Source organism: Zonotrichia albicollis, chromosome 15 (assembly GCF_047830755.1).
Source record: "Zonotrichia albicollis isolate bZonAlb1 chromosome 15, bZonAlb1.hap1, whole genome shotgun sequence".
NCBI lineage: Eukaryota > Metazoa > Chordata > Aves > Passeriformes > Passerellidae > Zonotrichia > Zonotrichia albicollis.
The window spans coordinates 15,943,844-15,962,471 of NC_133833.1; the positions used below are offsets into that span (position 1 = coordinate 15,943,844).

General features: G+C 54.4%; 4 protein-coding genes across 4 annotated transcripts; all 4 read left to right on the top strand.

Annotated features, from left to right (window-relative positions):
• Positions 1-143: 143 nt before the first annotated feature.
• Positions 144-3,401, top strand: LOC141730926 (protocadherin beta-15-like). The gene has a single exon (XM_074552212.1). The coding sequence runs from the start codon at positions 260-262 to the stop codon at positions 2,702-2,704; it is 2,445 nt and encodes an 814-aa protein (XP_074408313.1). The 5' UTR covers positions 144-259; the 3' UTR covers positions 2,705-3,401.
• A 2,734-nt stretch (positions 3,402-6,135) lies between these two features.
• LOC141730934 (protocadherin beta-15-like) lies at positions 6,136-10,476 on the top strand. Its single transcript, XM_074552221.1, has one exon. The coding sequence runs from the start codon at positions 6,578-6,580 to the stop codon at positions 9,020-9,022; it is 2,445 nt and encodes an 814-aa protein (XP_074408322.1). The 5' UTR covers positions 6,136-6,577; the 3' UTR covers positions 9,023-10,476.
• Positions 10,477-10,600: 124 nt separating this feature from the next.
• LOC141730927 (protocadherin beta-15-like) lies at positions 10,601-15,139 on the top strand. Its single transcript, XM_074552213.1, has one exon. The coding sequence runs from the start codon at positions 11,041-11,043 to the stop codon at positions 13,483-13,485; it is 2,445 nt and encodes an 814-aa protein (XP_074408314.1). The 5' UTR covers positions 10,601-11,040; the 3' UTR covers positions 13,486-15,139.
• A 204-nt stretch (positions 15,140-15,343) lies between these two features.
• On the top strand, positions 15,344-18,613 carry LOC141730928 (protocadherin beta-15-like). The gene has a single exon (XM_074552214.1). The coding sequence runs from the start codon at positions 15,491-15,493 to the stop codon at positions 17,933-17,935; it is 2,445 nt and encodes an 814-aa protein (XP_074408315.1). The 5' UTR covers positions 15,344-15,490; the 3' UTR covers positions 17,936-18,613.
• The last annotated feature ends 15 nt before the right edge of the window (positions 18,614-18,628 follow it).

An 18,628-nucleotide genomic window follows, 5' to 3' on the forward strand; every position in this document is an offset into this window, starting at 1 on the left:
CAGACCGGCCCAGCCCAGCTCAGTTCAGTTCTGCTTAGACCAGCCCAGCTCAGCCGGGCGGAGGTGGCAGCGGCTGAGGCAGCGAGCGCTGCCCCGTGTCACCCGCTGCCGGCACACCCCGGCTGCGTTTACGAACGGCCGGCCGGAATCTGAGAGAGCGAGGGAAGGCGCCCGCCCCGCACTTCGCCGCTCTCCGCCCGCAATCGCCCGGGACACCCGCCGCGACACCGACACCGACACCGGCCGCCGCCGCCGCGCCATGGCGCTCGCAAGGCAAGTGCTTTGTGTGTGTGCTTTGCTGGGGCTGCCGCTCGCTCGCGCCGAGCCCATCCGCTACTCCGTAGCCGAGGAGGCGGAAAGCGGCTCCCTGGTGGGCGAGCTGGCCGAGGACGCGGGGCTGACGCCGGCGCAGCTCTCGGCTCGCCGCGCCCGCCTGGTCTCGGAGGACGGCCGCCAGCATTTTCGCTTGGAGCGCGCCTCCGGCCGCCTCGTCGTGGCGGGGAGGCTGGACCGGGAGCAGCTGTGCGCCCAGTCCGACACCTGCATGCTTCCCTTCGAGCTGCTGCTCTCCGACCCCCTGCAGTTCTTTCGGGTCGAGGTAACCTTGGAAGATATCAATGACCACTCGCCAATTTTCCCCGATGAACGAGTCACTTTTAAGATCGTGGAGAGGAGCGACCCCGGCTCTCGTTTCCCACTGGAGGTGGCTCGGGACCTCGATATTGGCAGCAACACAGTCCAGGACTACATCATCTCTCCCAAGAATGAGCATTTCAGTGTCTCCTATGGAAGTCGTAGTAGTATTGACAAATATGTTGAACTTGTATTGGAAAAGGCTCTAGACAGAGAGGAGCAGTCAGAGATTGGTTTCCATGTTATTGCTGTAGATGGGGGCTCTCCTCCAAGGAGTGGAAGCATAGAGATCTCTATAATCATTCTAGATGTAAATGACAATGCTCCCAAATTCATGCACGAGCCTTATATTGGGAAGGTTTTGGAGAACATTCCAGAAGGCTCTGTGGTTCTGACTGTGCTGGCAACTGACCCAGATGCAGGAGTTAATGGGGACATCTCCTATCAACTGAGTCAGGCAGTGGGACAGAGTGACTCAGTATTTGTGATTGACCCCATGAGTGGTGACATTAAACTCACAAAACCTCTGGATTTCGAGGAATCAAAAACTCATGAGCTCATTGTGAGAGCTACAGATGGTGGGGGCCTGTCAGCAATTTGCAAGGTGTTGGTGGAGGTGGTGGATGTGAATGACAATGCCCCAGAGCTGGTGGTCAGTTCCTTCAGCAGTCCCCTCCCCGAGAACACAGTGCCCGGCACGGTGGTTGCCCTGTTTACGGTCAGGGACCGGGATTCTGGTGCCAACGGGAAGATCTCCTGTGCCCTGCAGGATCAGCTCTTCTTCTCCCTGCGGCCAGCCTACAAGAATTACTATGAGCTGGTGACAGTGAGCGCGCTGGACCGCGAGGAGACGCCTCAGCACATCCTGAGTGTGACGGCAGCAGATGCGGGCTCGCCTCCTCTCACCGCCACGCACACCTTCACCGTGGACATCTCCGACGTCAATGACAATGCCCCCGTCTTCAACCAGACCTCCTACACCATGTACGTGCGTGAGAACAACGTGGCCACGGTGTTTGTGGGAGCCGTGAGCGCTGCAGATGCTGACGTGGGGCTGAATGCCAAGGTGACCTATTCCCTGGCAGCAGAGCAAGGGCCAGAGCGGGCCTGGTGCTCCTGCATCTCGGTGAACTCGGAGAAGGGACACGTGTTTGTGCTGCGGCCCCTGGACTACGAGCGCTTGAGGCAGACCGAGGTGACGGTCAGTGCCTCTGACGCGGGCTCTCCTCCGCTGAGAGCCAACGTCACCGTGCGCCTGGTGGTGCTGGACGAGAACGACAACGCCCCGCTCGTGCTCTACCCGGCCCAGGAGAGCGGCCCGGCCTCCAGCGAGCTGGTGCCCGCGTCGGCCGAGGCGGGCTACCTGATCAGCAAAGTGGTGGCCGTCGATGCCGACTCGGGACAGAACTCGTGGCTGTCCTACCACCTGCTCAGGGCCACCGACCCAGGCCTGTTTGCCGTGGGCCTGCAAAGCGGCGAGGTGCGTCTCAGGAGGCCGGTGACAGAGAGAGACAGCGTCAAGCAGAAGCTGGTGGTGCTGGTCAGAGACAACGGCAAGCCCCCGCTGTCAGCCACGGCAGCTCTCAGCGCTCTCCTGCTCAAGGACTTCTCCGACGTGCGCCTGCCGCACAGCAGCCCGGCCAGCGAGGATCAGGCCGCTGCCTCCCTGACCACCTATTTAATCATTGCCTTGGTCTTTGTCTCCCTCCTCTTCCTCATCTCCATGGCAGTGCTGCTGGCTCGCAAGGTGTGCAGGAGGAAGGAGCTGAAGGCTGGCCATGTGCTCTATGCTGCCGACACCTTGCAGAGCGGCCTGGCCGATGCGGCCGCTGCAGGGACCCTGCCCCGCGCCTATTGCTACGAGATCAGCCTCACCACGGGCTCGGGCAACAGCGAGTTCAGATTCCTCAAGCCCATCCTGCCCAGCCTGCCCCCACAGCACTGCGCCGTGGGCCAGGGCCCCGATGAGGAACAGGATTCCCCCGGTGTCCCTGTCAGCAGCGAGGACATGGCCCCAGACAATGCTGGCACTCTCTCTGCAGGACAGTTCAACACTCTTTCCTTTGACTAGCTGGGGTCTGCACAGACTGACGCTTCATGGATCTTGAGAGGATGGAATCCAGGCTGGTGCATGAGGCAATGATTCTTCCTGATTATATATTTTTTTCAATAGGTTTAAACAATTTTTTGTAAATTCTATTTCGAGGTAATGTCTACCACTCCAAAAAGAGTTATGAAGTAAAAGAAGCCAAGCTTCTCTCACTTATTAAGTAATTGGATTCAGCTCTGTCACTGCCATTTCTAACAGGTTTTAAGTGTGTGCTTACCACTCCCAGCTCTGCTCTTGTTTTTCTTGCTGTCTGACAAGACCGTGGATCCTTTGTTCTGATCTTTGGACGATATCAAATCATATCCTCACTGAAATGAAAGAGGCCCGTTTTGTGCTTCAGGAAAGCTGGCAAGTTGTAAGTATTGAGTCACAACATCATGTGGGCACTAGGCTCTTTGTCCCTGGATTTGGGTCGTCTCTTTATGAAATGTGAGGTCTGTGTGCTTTCCTTTTTTTTCTACCTGTGTCCATGCAGACATTGCATTTCTACAGATGCATCAGTATTGCTGCCTGGTGAAGAAGGGATTTTCCCCCACCCAGCCACTGCAACACAGACAATGCCAGCTCAGGAGGGAAGGAGTTGATTTGGACCCTTTGACAACAGCAGTCTCATCTTCCTTATCTAGCAGAGAGTACAGACACAAAATGCACAACAAAACCTTCCTTTGGCTTACAAGAAGGGGTTGGGTGTTCTGGCACCTCAAGATTGCCTTGAAAATACAGATGAACAAACAGTGTTAGAGTAAATTGTAATTGAACAGAGCTGTAATATGTAACAGAAACATGTTCATTGTTATTGAATGCAATGAAGGAAAAATCCACAATTATTAAAAGACAATTATAGGAAGGTAGAGTCAAGAAGAACTTAAAAAAAGATGTTGTGTTTGCTCTATTCATTGTTGTTCCTGAATCCCAAGGCTTCTTGATGGGACTGGAAAGTTGTCCCCACATGATTTTCTGTGTTGTGTTAGAGCATTTGCATATCCATGGTTGCCCTTTCTCCCTCTAGCAACTGAAATGTACTGAAAACTGTGCTGAGCCTGTTCCTTTAGAGAAGGACTGCCACCCCATCTAGAATAACAACTGCTTGTTAGAATAATGTCTGCAATGCATGAAATGATCAGAAAGCCTCCCTTATGCTGTGATGTGCTGAAGTGATACAGTATAATGTTGTAAATTGGTGTAACTCTGGCATTAGAAAGAGAAAAATATTTTAGACATAAATAAAGAGAACACCCTGACTGCATTAGTGGAGACAGAATATTTTGTATAGTCGTTCTTTCTGGGAAGCCCTGTCAAGGTTTCCCAAAATTCTGGGAGTTACTTACTTAGTGTGTCCTTTGTCTGAGGCAATGTTAGGTGTGTACAGCTCCTGAGTGGGGTGATGTGGCCAGGAGAGTGTTCATTTACATGCCAGTGCTGTCACCATCACCCTGTCCCTGTGAGGTTTTTCCTTTGGTAGAATGCGGCTTGGTCGTTGTGGGCTGTGTATCGCCTTTCAGCTGCCTTTTTTGTGCTTCTGGAAAGCAAGGGATTTACGAGTACTGAGACCCTGTGTCCCATGGCACTAGACCCTTTCTTTTCTGGATTTTGGATGCCGCTGTCTGAGATGTGTTCTCTCTATGCTTTGCTTTATTATCACTATGACAAGACAAGACAAGACAACCTTTCCTTTTCATTCATACATTGAATATCTGCACATGCTTCTGTAGTGCTGCCTGCTGAAGCAGGGAGTTGCTCCCACCCAGCCATTGCAACACAGACAGTTACAGATCAGTAGGAAAGGAGGTGATTTGGACCCTTTGACAACAGCAGTCTCATCTTCCTTATCTAGCTCACAGCAGGGCCAAAAAGTTCACAACAAAACCTTCCTTTGGCTTAAAGAAGGGCTTGGATGTTCTGTTCACACTGGATTGCCTTCGAAATAGGGCAGCACAAACAGTGTTAGAGTGGACTATAGAACTGAACAGAGCTGTAACATGTAACAGAAACATGTACCTTGTCAATGAATGCATTGAAGGAAAAATCCACAAATAATGAAACACAGTTATCGGAAAGTGGAGTCAAGAAGTGTTGGGAAGGATGCAAATTTGACAAGAAAGTCTCACAGATATGTGTGCTTGGCAGAAAGAGTTTTGAATGTAGACTCTGAAGAATGAAGAGAAATGAAAACAAGTTTTATATAGAAGAAAAGAATTGCTGAGCCAGTCTTACTGGATAACCAAGAAGGCAAAGGGTGTGTTAGTTAGAATGGGATTTTATGGCTAAGAGCAAAGGATAAACCCACCTCAAACTTAAGATGTTTTTACCAAGCAGAAAAATACCACAGGCAAACAGACATGCCGATGTCGCAAATGGAAAAAATGTCTCAGAATTTTGCACAGCAAGAAAACTGAAAAACAAATTCTAGCTTAAGCTGTGACAGACTAACTTCAAGTGATTGGAGATTAGTAACATGAATATGGTAATTATAGTAGTTATGATAGGCTACAGGTAAAAGTTAAGATATAGATTGGTTGTTATATTAAGATGCTCAGCAAAGAAAGTGATGTAATGCATTGAAACCAAAATTAAAGGGTCTTCAGACTTGTCTGCAGCTAGAGATGACAGCAGTAGGCACAGGCCCTGATGGCTATGACCCTGGACTGTTGTAACATCTTGGATAAAATAAACTGCACTTTCAAGAGCTGCCTGGAGTCCTTCGTCTCCCATTCAGACTCTTACAAAGAAGAGCTTTTTAAAAAAGACATTGAGATTGCTCTTTTCATTGCTTGTCCTTAATCTCAAGATTTCTTGATGAGACTAGAAAGCTGTCCCTGCTTGATTTTCTGTGTTTGTGCCAGAGAATTTGTATTCCCATGTTTATCCTTTCTCCTCTGAAATGTACTGAGCATTCTGTTGAGCCTCGTACTCTAGAAGACTGTCACATGCTCTAAAATACCTGGCTGTTTGAATAATGTCTGCAATGCATGAAATACTCCAAAAGCTGGCCTCACTCGGTGTTGTGCTGAAGTGATACAGTTTACCATTGCAAATTGTTATAAATCTGGGATTAGAAACAGAAAAAAAGGTGTTAAACTGAAAGAAAGAGAACACTCTGACTGCTTTAGTGGATGAAGAACACTTTGAAGAGGCGTTCTTTCTGGGAAAGATCCTTCAAGAATTTTCCCAAAATCCTGCGAAGTATTTCTCACTGTGTCTTTTGTCTGCAGCAATGTTGGGTGCGTACAGTTCCTGAGTGGGGAGATGCAGCCGAGAGACTGAACATTGGCATGCCCGATGCTGTCACCATCGCCCTGTCCCTGTGCGGTTTCTCCTTCTGAGGAATGCGGCTTGGTCCTTGTGGCCTGAGGCTCGTCTTTGTGCTGCTCTGGTTAAGGCCGCGTTCCGTTGCCGGCCCCGTCTGTCTCGCTGCCTTCGGGATCGCGGCCGGGCCGAGCGGCAGCGCGGGCTGCGGGCGGCGGCGGCTGCAGTCCCAGCGCGCACCGCTGGGTGGTGCCGTCGGCCAAGGCGGCGCCGAGCGGCTGCGGCAGCGGAGGCGGCCGGGGCCGGAGCGGCGCAGCCCGAGCAAGCTCGGACCAGAACCAGACCCAGCCCAGCCCAGCTCAGCTCAGACCAGCCCATCTCAGCCGGGCGGAGGTGGCAGCGGCTGCGGAAGCGAGCGCTGCTCCGTGTCACCCGCTGCCGGCACACCCCGGCTGCGTTCCGGAGCGCCGGCCGGAATCTGAGAGAGCGAGGGAAGGCGCCCGCCCCGCACTTCGCTGCTCTCCGCCCGCAATCGCCCGGGACACCCGCCGCGACACCGACACCGACACCGGCCGCCGCCGCCGCGCCATGGCGATCGCAAGGCAAGTGCTTTGTGTGTGTGCTTTGCTGGGGCTGCCGCTCGCTCGCGCCGAGCCCATCCGCTACTCCGTAGCCGAGGAGGCGGAAAGCGGCTCCCTGGTGGGCGAGCTGGCCGAGGACGCGGGGCTGACGCCGGCGCAGCTCTCGGCTCGCCGCGCCCGCCTGGTCTCGGAGGACGGCCGCCAGCATTTTCGCTTGGAGCGCGCCTCCGGCCGCCTCGTCGTGGCGGGGAGGCTGGACCGGGAGCAGCTGTGCGCCCAGTCCGACACCTGCATGCTCCCCTTCGAGCTGCTGCTCTCCGACCCCCTGCAGTTCTTTCGGGTTGAGGTGACTGTGAACGATATCAATGACCATTCACCTGTTTTCCGAGAAGATCGAGTCAGTTTTAGGATCCCGGAAACAAGCGAACCAGGTTCACGTTTCCCACTAGAGTTAGCTCGGGACCTCGATATTGGCAGGCACACTATCCAGGAGTACCATATGTCTCCCAAGAACGAGTATTTCAGTGTCTCCTATGTGAGTAGCATTAAAGGCAAGAAGTCTCTTGAACTTGTTTTGGAAAAAGCATTAGACAGAGAGGAGCATGCAGAGATGGGTTTCAGTGTTGTTGCTGTAGATGGGGGCTCTCCTCCCAGGAGTGGAACCATTGAGATCTCTGTTATCATTCTAGATGCAAATGACAATGCTCCTCTATTCAGTCAGGAGGATTACATTGCTAAGGTTTTAGAGAACATGCCAGAGGGCTCTGTGATTCTGACTGTACGGGGAACTGATCCGGATGCAGGAGTTAATGGGGACATCTCATATCAACTCAGTGAAGTAGTGGGTCAGAGCAATTCTGCATTTGTGATTGATCCCATAACTGGTGAAATTAAAATCACAAAAACCTTGGACTATGAAGCAGCAAAATTGCATGAGTTGATTGTGAGGGCTACAGATGGAGGAGGGCTGTCAGCAATCTGCAAGGTGTTGGTGGAGGTGGTGGATGTGAATGACAATGCCCCAGAGCTGGTGGTCAGTTCCTTCAGCAGTCCCCTCCCCGAGAACACAGTGCCCGGCACGGTGGTTGCCCTGTTTACGGTCAGGGACCGGGATTCTGGTGCCAACGGGAAGATCTCCTGTGCCCTGCAGGATCAGCTCTTCTTCTCCCTGAGGCCAGCCTACAAGAATTACTATGAGCTGGTGACAGTGAGCGCGCTGGACCGCGAGGAGACGCCTCAGCACATCCTGAGTGTGACGGCAGCAGATGCGGGCTCGCCTCCTCTCACCGCCACGCACACCTTCACCGTGGACATCTCCGACGTCAATGACAATGCCCCCGTCTTCAACCAGACCTCCTACACCATGTACGTGCGTGAGAACAACGTGGCCACGGTGTTTGTGGGAGCCGTGAGCGCTGCAGATGCTGACGTGGGGCTGAATGCCAAGGTGACCTATTCCCTGGCAGCAGAGCAAGGGCCAGAGCGGGCCTGGTGCTCCTGCATCTCGGTGAACTCGGAGAAGGGACACGTGTTTGTGCTGCGGCCCCTGGACTACGAGCGCTTGAGGCAGACCGAGGTGACGGTCAGTGCCTCTGACGCGGGCTCTCCTCCGCTGAGAGCCAACGTCACCGTGCGCCTGGTGGTGCTGGACGAGAACGACAACGCCCCGCTGGTGCTCTACCCGGCCCAGGAGAGCGGCCCGGCCTCCAGCGAGCTGGTGCCCGTGTCGGCCGAGGCGGGCTACCTGATCAGCAAAGTGGTGGCCGTCGATGCCGACTCGGGACAGAACTCGTGGCTCTCCTACCACCTGCTCAGGGCCACCGACCCAGGCCTGTTTGCCGTGGGCCTGCAAAGCGGTGAGGTGCGTCTCAGGAGGCCGGTGACAGAGAGAGACAGCGTCAAGCAGAAGCTGGTGGTGCTGGTCAGAGACAACGGCAAGCCCCCGCTGTCAGCCACGGCAGCTCTCAGCGCTCTCCTGCTCAAGGACTTCTCCGACGTGCGCCTGCCGCACAGCAGCCCGGCCAGCGAGGATCAGGCCGCTGCCTCCCTGACCACCTATTTAATCATTGCCTTGGTCTTTGTCTCCCTCCTCTTCCTCATCTCCACGGCAGTGCTGCTGGCTCGCAAGGCGTGCAGGAGGAAGGAGCTGAAGGCTGGCCATGTGCTCTATGCTGCCGACACCTTGCAGAGAGGCCTGGCCGATGCGGCCGCTGCAGGGACCCTGCCCCGCGCCTATTGCTACGAGATCAGCCTCACCACGGGCTCGGGCAACAGCGAGTTCAGATTCCTCAAGCCCATCCTGCCCAGCCTGCCCCCACAGCACTGCGCCGTGGGCCAGGGCCCCGATGAGGAACAGGATTCCCCCGGTGTCCCTGTCAGCAGCGAGGACATGGCCCCAGACAATGCTAGTGCTCTCTCTGCAGGACAGTTCAACGCTCTTTCCTTTGACTAGCTGGTGTCTGCTCAGACTGAGGCTACATATACCTTGCGAGGATGGCATCCAGGCTCCTGCATGTTGCAGTGTTTCCTCCTGAGTATATCTGTATTTGTAATTCGTGTGACAAATTTCCTACAAATTCTATTACAAATAAATACCTGGCATTCCAAGGAGCAATGAAAGAAAGCTTAAAACTAGGGTTCTCTTGCTTAGTTAGTATTGTGTTTCAGCTATTTATTTGCCATTTCTGACAAGCTTTGAATGTGTAGTTAGCACTTACAGCTATGCTCTTTTTTTTGTTCCCCTCTGAGAAAGCAGAGGAAATTTTTTTTCTGAGCTTGAAAATATGTCACTGGGTGCCGTACAAATAACATCATCACCGAAATGCACAAAGGCCTTTTTGTGCTTCAGGAAAGCAAGAATTCATGACTACTGAATGATTATGTAACATGAGCACTAGGCCCTTTCTTCCCTGGATTCTGGATGTCTCTCTCTAAGGTGTGAGCTCTGCGTGCTTTGCTTTCTTGTCCCTATGTTTGTCCATGTATACGCTGAGTACCAGCAGATGTTTCAGAAGTGTTGCTGGGTGACGCAGGGAGTTGCTCCCACCCAGCCACTGCAACACAGCAGTCCCAGCTGAGCAAGGAACAAGGTGATTTGAACTCTTTCGCAACAGGAGTGTCATCTTCCTTATCTAGCTCAGAGAAGAGTTGCAAAATGCTCAACAATATCTCCCCTGGGCTTACCAGTAGTTCTTGGGTGTTCTGTCACCTCAGGATAGCCTTGGAAACGCAGGAGCACAAACATTGTCAGAGTCGACTGTACCTGAACAGAGGTGAAGAAACGTGTTCATTGTCATTGAATGCATTAAAAGAAAACTCCACATACACTAAAGGACAATTATTGGAATGAAAAGAAGAACTTAAAAATAGACCTTGAGATTGGTCTTTTCACTGCTGTTCCTGAATCCCAAGACTACTTGATGGCACTGAAAAGCTGCCCCGCATGATTTTCTGTGTTTGTCTCAGAACATCTGCATTGCCATGTTTATCCTTTCTCCTCTGAAATGTAAAGAACTTTGCACTGAGACTATTTCTCTAGAGAAGAACTGCCATCCGATGCTGAACAACTGGTTGTTTGAATGATGTCTGTTATGCATGAAATACTCTGAACACCTCCCTCAGGCTGTGATGTTTTGTACTTACACAATTTAACTTTGTAAATAGTTATAACTGTGGAATTAAAATTGAAAACATATCTTAGACTGAAATAAAGAGAGCACCCTGACTCTTTTTCTAGAGACAGAAGTATATGTAGAGATGTTCTTTCCTGGAAAGATGCTTTAAGGCTTCTTAAGATTCTGCCAGTTACTTTCTCACAGTATCCCAGTCTGAAGCAGTGTGAGGTGGGTACAGTTCCAGAGTGGGGAGATGGAGCTGAGAGTGCTGATTGTCGTGCCCGTGCTGTCACCATGGCACTATCCCTGTGTGGTTTCTCCTTCTGAGGAATGCGGCTTGGTCCTTGTGGCCTGAGTCTCGTCTTTGTGCTGCTCTGGTTGAGGCCGCGTTCCGTTGCCGGCCCCGTCTGTCTCGCTGCCTTCAGGATCGCGGCCGGGCCGAGCGGCAGCGCGGGCTGCGGGCGGCGGCGGCTGCAGTCCCAGCGCGCACCGCTGGGTGGTGCCGTCGGCCAAGGCGGCGCCGAGCGGCTGCGGCAGCGGAGGCGGCCGGGGCCGGAGCGGCACAGCCCGAGCAAGCTCAGACCAGAACCAGACCCAGCCCAGCCCAGCCCAACTCAGACCAGCCCATCTCAGCCGGGCGGAGGTGGCAGCGGCTGCGGCAGAGAGCGCTGCCCCGTGTCACCCGCTGCCGGCACACCCCGGCTGCGTTCCGGAGCGCCGACCGGAATCTGAGAGAGCGAGGGAAGGCGCCCGCCCCGCACTTCGCCGCTCTCCGCCCGCAATCGCCCGGGACACCTGCCGCGACACCGACACCGACACCGACACCGACAGCGACACCGGCCTCCGCCGCCGCGCCATGGCGCTCGCAAGGCAAGTGCTTTGTGTGTGTGCTTTGCTGGGGCTGCCGCTCGCTCGCGCCGAGCCCATCCGCTACTCCGTAGCCGAGGAGGCGGAAAGCGGCTCCCTGGTAGGCGAGCTGGCCGAGGACGCGGGGCTGACGCCGGCGCAGCTCTCGGCTCGCCGCGCCCGCCTGGTCTCGGAGGACGGCCGCCAGCATTTTCGCTTGGAGCGCGCCTCCGGCCGCCTCGTCGTGGCGGGGAGGCTGGACCGGGAGCAGCTGTGCGCCCAGGCCGACACCTGCATGCTCCCCTTCGAGCTGCTGCTCTCCAATCCTCTGCAGTTCTTTCGGGTTGAGGTAGATCTGGAGGATATCAATGACCACTCACCTGTCTTCCCCGAGGAAAGAGTCACTTTTAAGATCCTGGAAACGAGCGATTCAGGCTCTCGTTTCCCACTGGAGGAGGCTCAAGATCTAGACATTGGCAGCAACACAGTCCAGGCTTACAGCATTGCTCCCGAGAATGAGCATTTCAGTGTCACCTATGGGACTGGGATTACAGGGAAGAAGTATCTTGAACTTGTTTTGGTAAAGCCACTAGACAGAGAGGAGCAGGAAGAGATGGGTTTCAGACTTATTGCTGTAGATGGAGGCTCTCCACCCAGAAGTGGCACCACTGAAATCAATGTTGTCATTCTAGATGTAAATGACAATGCTCCGATATTCACACAGGAGGAGTACATAGCAAAGATTCAGGAGAACATGCCAGAAGGCTCAGTGGTTCTGACTCTGCTGGCAACTGACCCGGATGCAGGAGTTAATGGGGACATCTCCTATCAACTCAGCCAGGCAGTAGGACAGGGTGATTCAGTATTTCTGATTGATCCCATAACTGGTGAAATTAAACTCACAAAAACACTGGACTTTGAGGAAGCACAGCATCATGAACTCCGTGTGAGGGCCACAGATGGTGGAGGGCTGTCAGCAATCTGCAAGGTGTTGGTGGAGGTGGTGGATGTGAATGACAATGCCCCAGAGCTGGTGGTCAGTTCCTTCAGCAGTCCCCTCCCCGAGAACACAGTGCCCGGCACGGTGGTTGCCCTGTTTACGGTCAGGGATCGGGATTCTGGTGCCAACGGGAAGATCTCCTGTGCCCTGCAGGATCAGCTCTTCTTCTCCCTGCGGCCAGCCTATAAGAATTACTATGAGCTGGTGACAGTGAGCGCGCTGGACCGCGAGGAGACGCCTCAGCACATCCTGAGTGTGACGGCAGCTGATGCGGGCTCGCCTCCTCTCACCACCACGCACACCTTCACCGTGGACATCTCCGACGTCAATGACAATGCCCCCGTCTTCAACCAGACCTCCTACACCATGTACGTGCGTGAGAACAACGTGGCCACGGTGTTTGTGGGAGCCGTGAGCGCTGCAGATGCTGACGTGGGGCTGAATGCCAAGGTGACCTATTCCCTGGCAGCAGAGCAAGGGCCAGAGCGGGCCTGGTGCTCCTGCATCTCGGTGAACTCGGAGAAGGGACACGTGTTTGTGCTGCGGCCCCTGGACTACGAGCGCTTGAGGCAGACCGAGGTGACGGTCAGTGCCTCTGACGCGGGCTCTCCTCCGCTGAGAGCCAACGTCACCGTGCGCCTGGTGGTGCTGGACGAGAACGACAACGCCCCGCTCGTGCTCTACCCGGCCCAGGAGAGCGGCCCGGCCTCCAGCGAGCTGGTGCCCGTGTCGGCCGAGGCGGGCTACCTCATCAGCAAAGTGGTGGCCGTCGATGCCGACTCGGGACAGAACTCGTGGCTCTCCTACCACCTGCTCAGGGCCACCGACCCAGGCCTGTTTGCCGTGGGCCTGCAAAGCGGCGAGGTGCGTCTCAGGAGGCCGGTGACAGAGAGAGACAGCGTCAAGCAGAAGCTGGTGGTGCTGGTCAGAGACAACGGCAAGCCCCCGCTGTCAGCCACGGCAGCTCTCAGCGCTCTCCTGCTCAAGGACTTCTCCGACGTGCGCCTGCCGCACAGCAGCCCGGCCAGCGAGGATCAGGCCGCTGCCTCCCTGACCACCTATTTAATCATTGCCTTGGTCTTTGTCTCCCTCCTCTTCCTCATCTCCACGGCAGTGCTGCTGGCTCGCAAGGTGTGCAGGAGGAAGGAGCTGAAGGCTGGCCATGTGCTCTATGCTGCCGACACCTTGCAGAGCGGCCTGGCCGATGCGGCCGCTGCAGGGACCCTGCCCCGCGCCTATTGCTACGAGATCAGCCTCACCACGGGCTCGGGCAACAGCGAGTTCAGATTCCTCAAGCCCATCCTGCCCAGCCTGCCCCCACAGCACTGCGCCGTGGGCCAGGGCCCCGATGAGGAACAGGATTCCCCCAGTGTCCCTGTCAGCAGCGAGGACATGGCCCCAGACAATGCTGGCGCTCTCTCTGCAGGACAGTTCAACGCTCTTTCCTTTCACTAGCTGGGATCCTCACAGCTAAAGGCTTCGTGGGCCATGGCAGGTAGTGGACCACGACCACAGCATGAAACAATTGTTCCTCTATAGAAATTTGTGTTTAAATTGGTTTAAACAACGTCCCATAAATTCTCTTTGGAATAAATATATTCAATTGGAAAAGGAAACAGAGGAAATAAGCAAAGCCAAGTTATGCTTACTTAGTTTTTAATGGGTGTTTTCTTTTCTACTGCCTTTTCCATCAGGATTTATGTATGTGGATAACCCTCAATACATGATCTGTTTTCTCTTGCTGTCTGACAAGACAGAGGATCTTTTTATTCTGATCTTCATGACAATACAACTGTTAGCCAAACTAATCATATCCTCGCTGAATTGCGAAAAAGATTTCCTCAGCTTTGGAAAGCAAGGAATTGGTGAGTACTAACTCAGAATGCCACATGAGAACTAGGCCCTTTCTTCCCTTGATTCTGGATGTCTTTTTCTGAGATATGAGCTCTGTGTCCAGAAATGTAATATCTGAAGAAGCTTCACAAGTACTGTCTAGTGAAGTAGGGATTTGCTCCCACCCAGCCATTACCACAGGCAATGCCAGCTCAGCAGGGAAGGAGGTGATTTGGACTCTTTCACAACAGCAGTCTCATCTAGCCAGAATAAAGCAGCAAAATGCACAACAAAATTTTCCTTGACCTTACAAGAAGGGCTTGGGTGTTCTCTCACCTCAGAATTGCCTTGGAAATACAGGAGAACAAACTCTATCAACTCCTGCCGGTAGACTGCAGCTGTACAGAGCTGTAGAAACATGTTCATTGTCGTTGAATGCATTGAAGGAAACATCTACATATAGTAAAACACAATTTTTTTTAAGAGACATCAGGAAGAGATTAAAAAAAAAGATATTGAGTTTAGCCTTTAATTGTAGTTCCTGAATCCCAAGGCTTCTTGATGGCACTAGAAAGCTGCCCCACATGATTTTCTGTATTTGTGTCAGTGCATTTACATTCCAATGTGCTCACTTTCTCCTCTGAAATGTAATGAGCACTTGACTGAGCCTGCTAATCTAGAGAAGGACTGACACCCCATCTAGGATAACTGGTTGTGTGAATGATGTGTGTGATGCATGAAATAATGAGAAAGCCTCCCTCGTGCGGTTATAACCTGATGTTACACTGCTTAAGGTTGTAAATTGATACTTAAGGTTGTAATTTGATATAACTCTAGGATGAGAAACTGAAAAATGTGTTAGACTGAAATAAAGTGAGCACCCTTTCATGGAGACAGAAGTCTTTGTAGACACGTTATTTCTGGGAAAGCCCTTCCAGGAATTTTCGGAGTTGTGCAACTTACCTTGTCACTGCGTCCCCTTGTATGCAGCAATGTTGGGTGGGTAGAGCTCCTGAGCAGGGAGATGAAGCCGAGACTGTTCATTGGCAGGCCGAATCTGTCACCATCGCCCTATCACTGTGCTGTTTCTCCTGATGAGAGAGGAGACTCTGTGCTTCAGGGTTGAACCTGGTCCTTAGGGTGTCCTGGTTGAGGCCGCGTTCCGTTGCCGGCCCCGGCTGTCTCGCTGCCTTCGGGATCGCGGCCGGGCCGAGCGGCTGCGCGGGCTGCGGGCGGCGGCGGCTGCAGTCCCAGCGCGCACCGCTGGGTGGTGCCGTCGGCCAAGGCGGCGCCGAGCGGCTGCGGCAGCGGAGGCGGCCGGGGCCGGAGCGGCACAGCCCGAGCAAGCTCAGACCAGAAACAGACCGGCCCAGCCCAGCCCAGCTCAGTTCAGCTTAGACCAGCCCAGCTCAGCCGGGCGGAGGTGGCAGCGGCTGCGGCAGCGAGCGCTGCCCCGTGTCACCCGCTGCCGGCACACCCCGGCTGCGTTACGGACCCCCGGCCGGAATCTGAGAGAGCGAGGGAAGGCGCCCGCCCCGCACTTCGCCGCTCTCCGCCCGCAATCGCCCGGGACACCTGCCGCGACACCGACACCGACACCGACACCGGCCGCCGCCGCCGCCGCGCCATGGCGCTCGCAAGGCAAGTGCTTTGTGTGTGTGCTTTGCTGGGGCTGCCGCTCGCTCGCGCCGAGCCCATCCGCTACTCCGTAGCCGAGGAGGCGGAAAGCGGCTCCCTGGTGGGCGAGCTGGCCGAGGACGCGGGGCTGACGCCGGCGCAGCTCTCGGCTCGCCGCGCCCGCCTGGTCTCGGAGGACGGCCGCCAGCATTTTCGCTTGGAGCGCGCCTCCGGCCGCCTCGTCGTGGCGGGGAGGCTGGACCGGGAGCAGCTGTGCGCCCAGTCCGACACCTGCATGCTCCCCTTCGAGCTGCTGCTCTCCAATCCTCTGCAGTTCTTTCGGGTCGAGGTCACCCTAGACGATATCAATGATCATTCGCCTGTTTTCCACAATGATCGAGTTAGTTTTAAGATCCTGGAAACCAGCGAGCCAGGGTCACATTTCCCGCTGGAGGTGGCTGAGGACCTCGATGTTGGCAGGAACACAGTGCAGGAGTACAACATTGTCCCCGAGAACGAGTATTTCAGTGTCTCCTATGGAAGTCGGACTAATGGTGACAAATATCTTGAACTTGTATTGGAAAAGTCATTAGACAGAGAAAAGCAGGCAGAGATGGGTTTCAGTATTATAGCTGTAGATGGGGGCACTCCTCCCAAGAGTGGAACCATCGATATCTCTATTACCATTCTGGATGTAAATGACAATGCTCCCGTATTCACGCAAGAGCGTTATAGTGGGAAGGTTTTGGAGAACATGCCGGAAGGCTCTGTAGTGCTGACTGTGCTGGCAACTGATCCTGATGCAGGAGTTAATGGGGACATATCCTATCAAATCAGCCGGACAGTGGGTCAGAGTGATTCGGCATTTTTGATTGATCCAATAACTGGTGAAATTAAACTCACAAAACCACTGGACTTTGAGGAAGCACAAATGCATGAGCTCAGTGTGACGGCCACAGATGGAGGAGGCCTGTCAGCAATCTGCAAGGTGTTGGTGGAGGTGGTGGATGTGAATGACAATGCCCCAGAGCTGGTGGTCAGTTCCTTCAGCAGTCCCCTCCCCGAGAACACAGTGCCCGGCACGGTGGTTGCCCTGTTTACGGTCAGGGACCGGGATTCTGGTGCCAACGGGAAGATCTCCTGTGCCCTGCAGGATCAGCTCTTCTTCTCCCTGCGGCCAGCCTACAAGAATTACTATGAGCTGGTGACAGTGAGCGCGCTGGACCGCGAGGAGACGCCTCAGCACATCCTGAGTGTGACGGCAGCAGATGCGGGCTCTCCTCCTCTCACCACCACGCACACCTTCACCGTGGACATCTCCGACGTCAATGACAATGCCCCCGTCTTCAACCAGACCTCCTACACCATGTACGTGCGTGAGAACAACGTGGCCACGGTGTTTGTGGGAGCCGTGAGCGCTGCAGATGCTGACGTGGGGCTGAATGCCAAGGTGACCTATTCCCTGGCAGCAGAGCAAGGGCCAGAGCGGGCCTGGTGCTCCTGCATCTCGGTGAACTCGGAGAAGGGACACGTGTTTGTGCTGCGGCCCCTGGACTACGAGCGCTTGAGGCAGACCGAGGTGACGGTCAGTGCCTCTGACGCGGGCTCTCCTCCGCTGAGAGCCAACGTCACCGTGCGCCTGGTGGTGCTGGACGAGAACGACAACGCCCCGCTCGTGCTCTACCCGGCCCAGGAGAGTGGCCCGGCCTCCAGCGAGCTGGTGCCCGTGTCGGCCGAGGCGGGCTACCTGATCAGCAAAGTGGTGGCCGTCGATGCCGACTCGGGACAGAACTCGTGGCTCTCCTACCACCTGCTCAAGGCCACCGACCCAGGCCTGTTTGCCGTGGGCCTGCAAAGCGGCGAGGTGCGTCTCAGGAGGCCGGTGACAGAGAGAGACAGCGTCAAGCAGAAGCTGGTGGTGCTGGTCAGAGACAACGGCAAGCCCCCGCTGTCAGCCACGGCAGCTCTCAGCGCTCTCCTGCTCAAGGACTTCTCCGACGTGCGCCTGCCGCACAGCAGCCCGGCCAGCGAGGATCAGGCCGCTGCCTCCCTGACCACCTATTTAATCATTGCCTTGGTCTTCGTCTCCCTCCTCTTCCTCATCTCCACGGCAGTGCTGCTGGCTCGCAAGGCGTGCAGGAGGAAGCAGCTGAAGGCTGGCCATGTGCTCTATGCTGCCGACACCTTGCAGAGCGGCCTGGCCGATGCGGCCGCTGCAGGGACCCTGCCCCGCGCCTATTGCTACGAGATCAGCCTCACCACGGGCTCGGGCAACAGCGAGTTCAGATTCCTCAAGCCCATCCTGCCCAGCCTGCCCCCACAGCACTGCGCCGTGGGCCAGGGCCCCGATGAGGAACAGGATTCCCCCGGTGTCCCTGTCAGCAGCGAGGACATGGCCCCAGACAATGCTGGCACTCTCTCTGCAGGACAGTTCAACGCTCTTGCCTTTGACTAGCTCGGGTCTGCACAGACTGATACTTCATGGATCTTGAGAGGATGGAATCCAGGCTGGTGCATGAGGCAATGATTCTTCCTGATTATATTTTTTTTTTGATAGGTTTAAACAATTTTTTGAAAATTCTATTTAGACGTATTATGTACCACTCCAAAAAGAATTATGAAGTAAAAGAAGCCAAGCTTCTCTCACTTATTAAGTAATTGGATTCAGCTCTGTCACTGCCATTTCTAACAGGTTTTAAGTGTGTGCTTAACACTCACAACTCTGCTCTTGTTATTCTTACTGTCTGACAAGACAGAGGATCCTTTATTCTGAGCTTTGGACGATATAAAATCATATCCTCACTGAAATGAAAGAGGCCCGTTTTGTGCTTCGGGAAAGCTGGCAAGTTGTAAGTATTGAGTCACAACATCATGTGGGCACTAGGCTCTTTATCCCTGAATTTGGGTCGTCTCTTTATGAAATGTGAGGTCTGTGTGCTTTCTTTTTTTTTCTACCTGTGTCCATGCAGACGTTGCATTTCTACAGATGCATCAGTAGTGCTGCCTGGTGAAGCAGGGATTTGCCCCCACCCAGCCACTGCAACACAGAAAATGCCAGCTCAGGAGGGAAGGAGTTGATTTGGACCCTTTGACAACAGCAGTCTCATCTTCCTTATCTAGCAGAGAGTACAGACACAAAATGCACAAC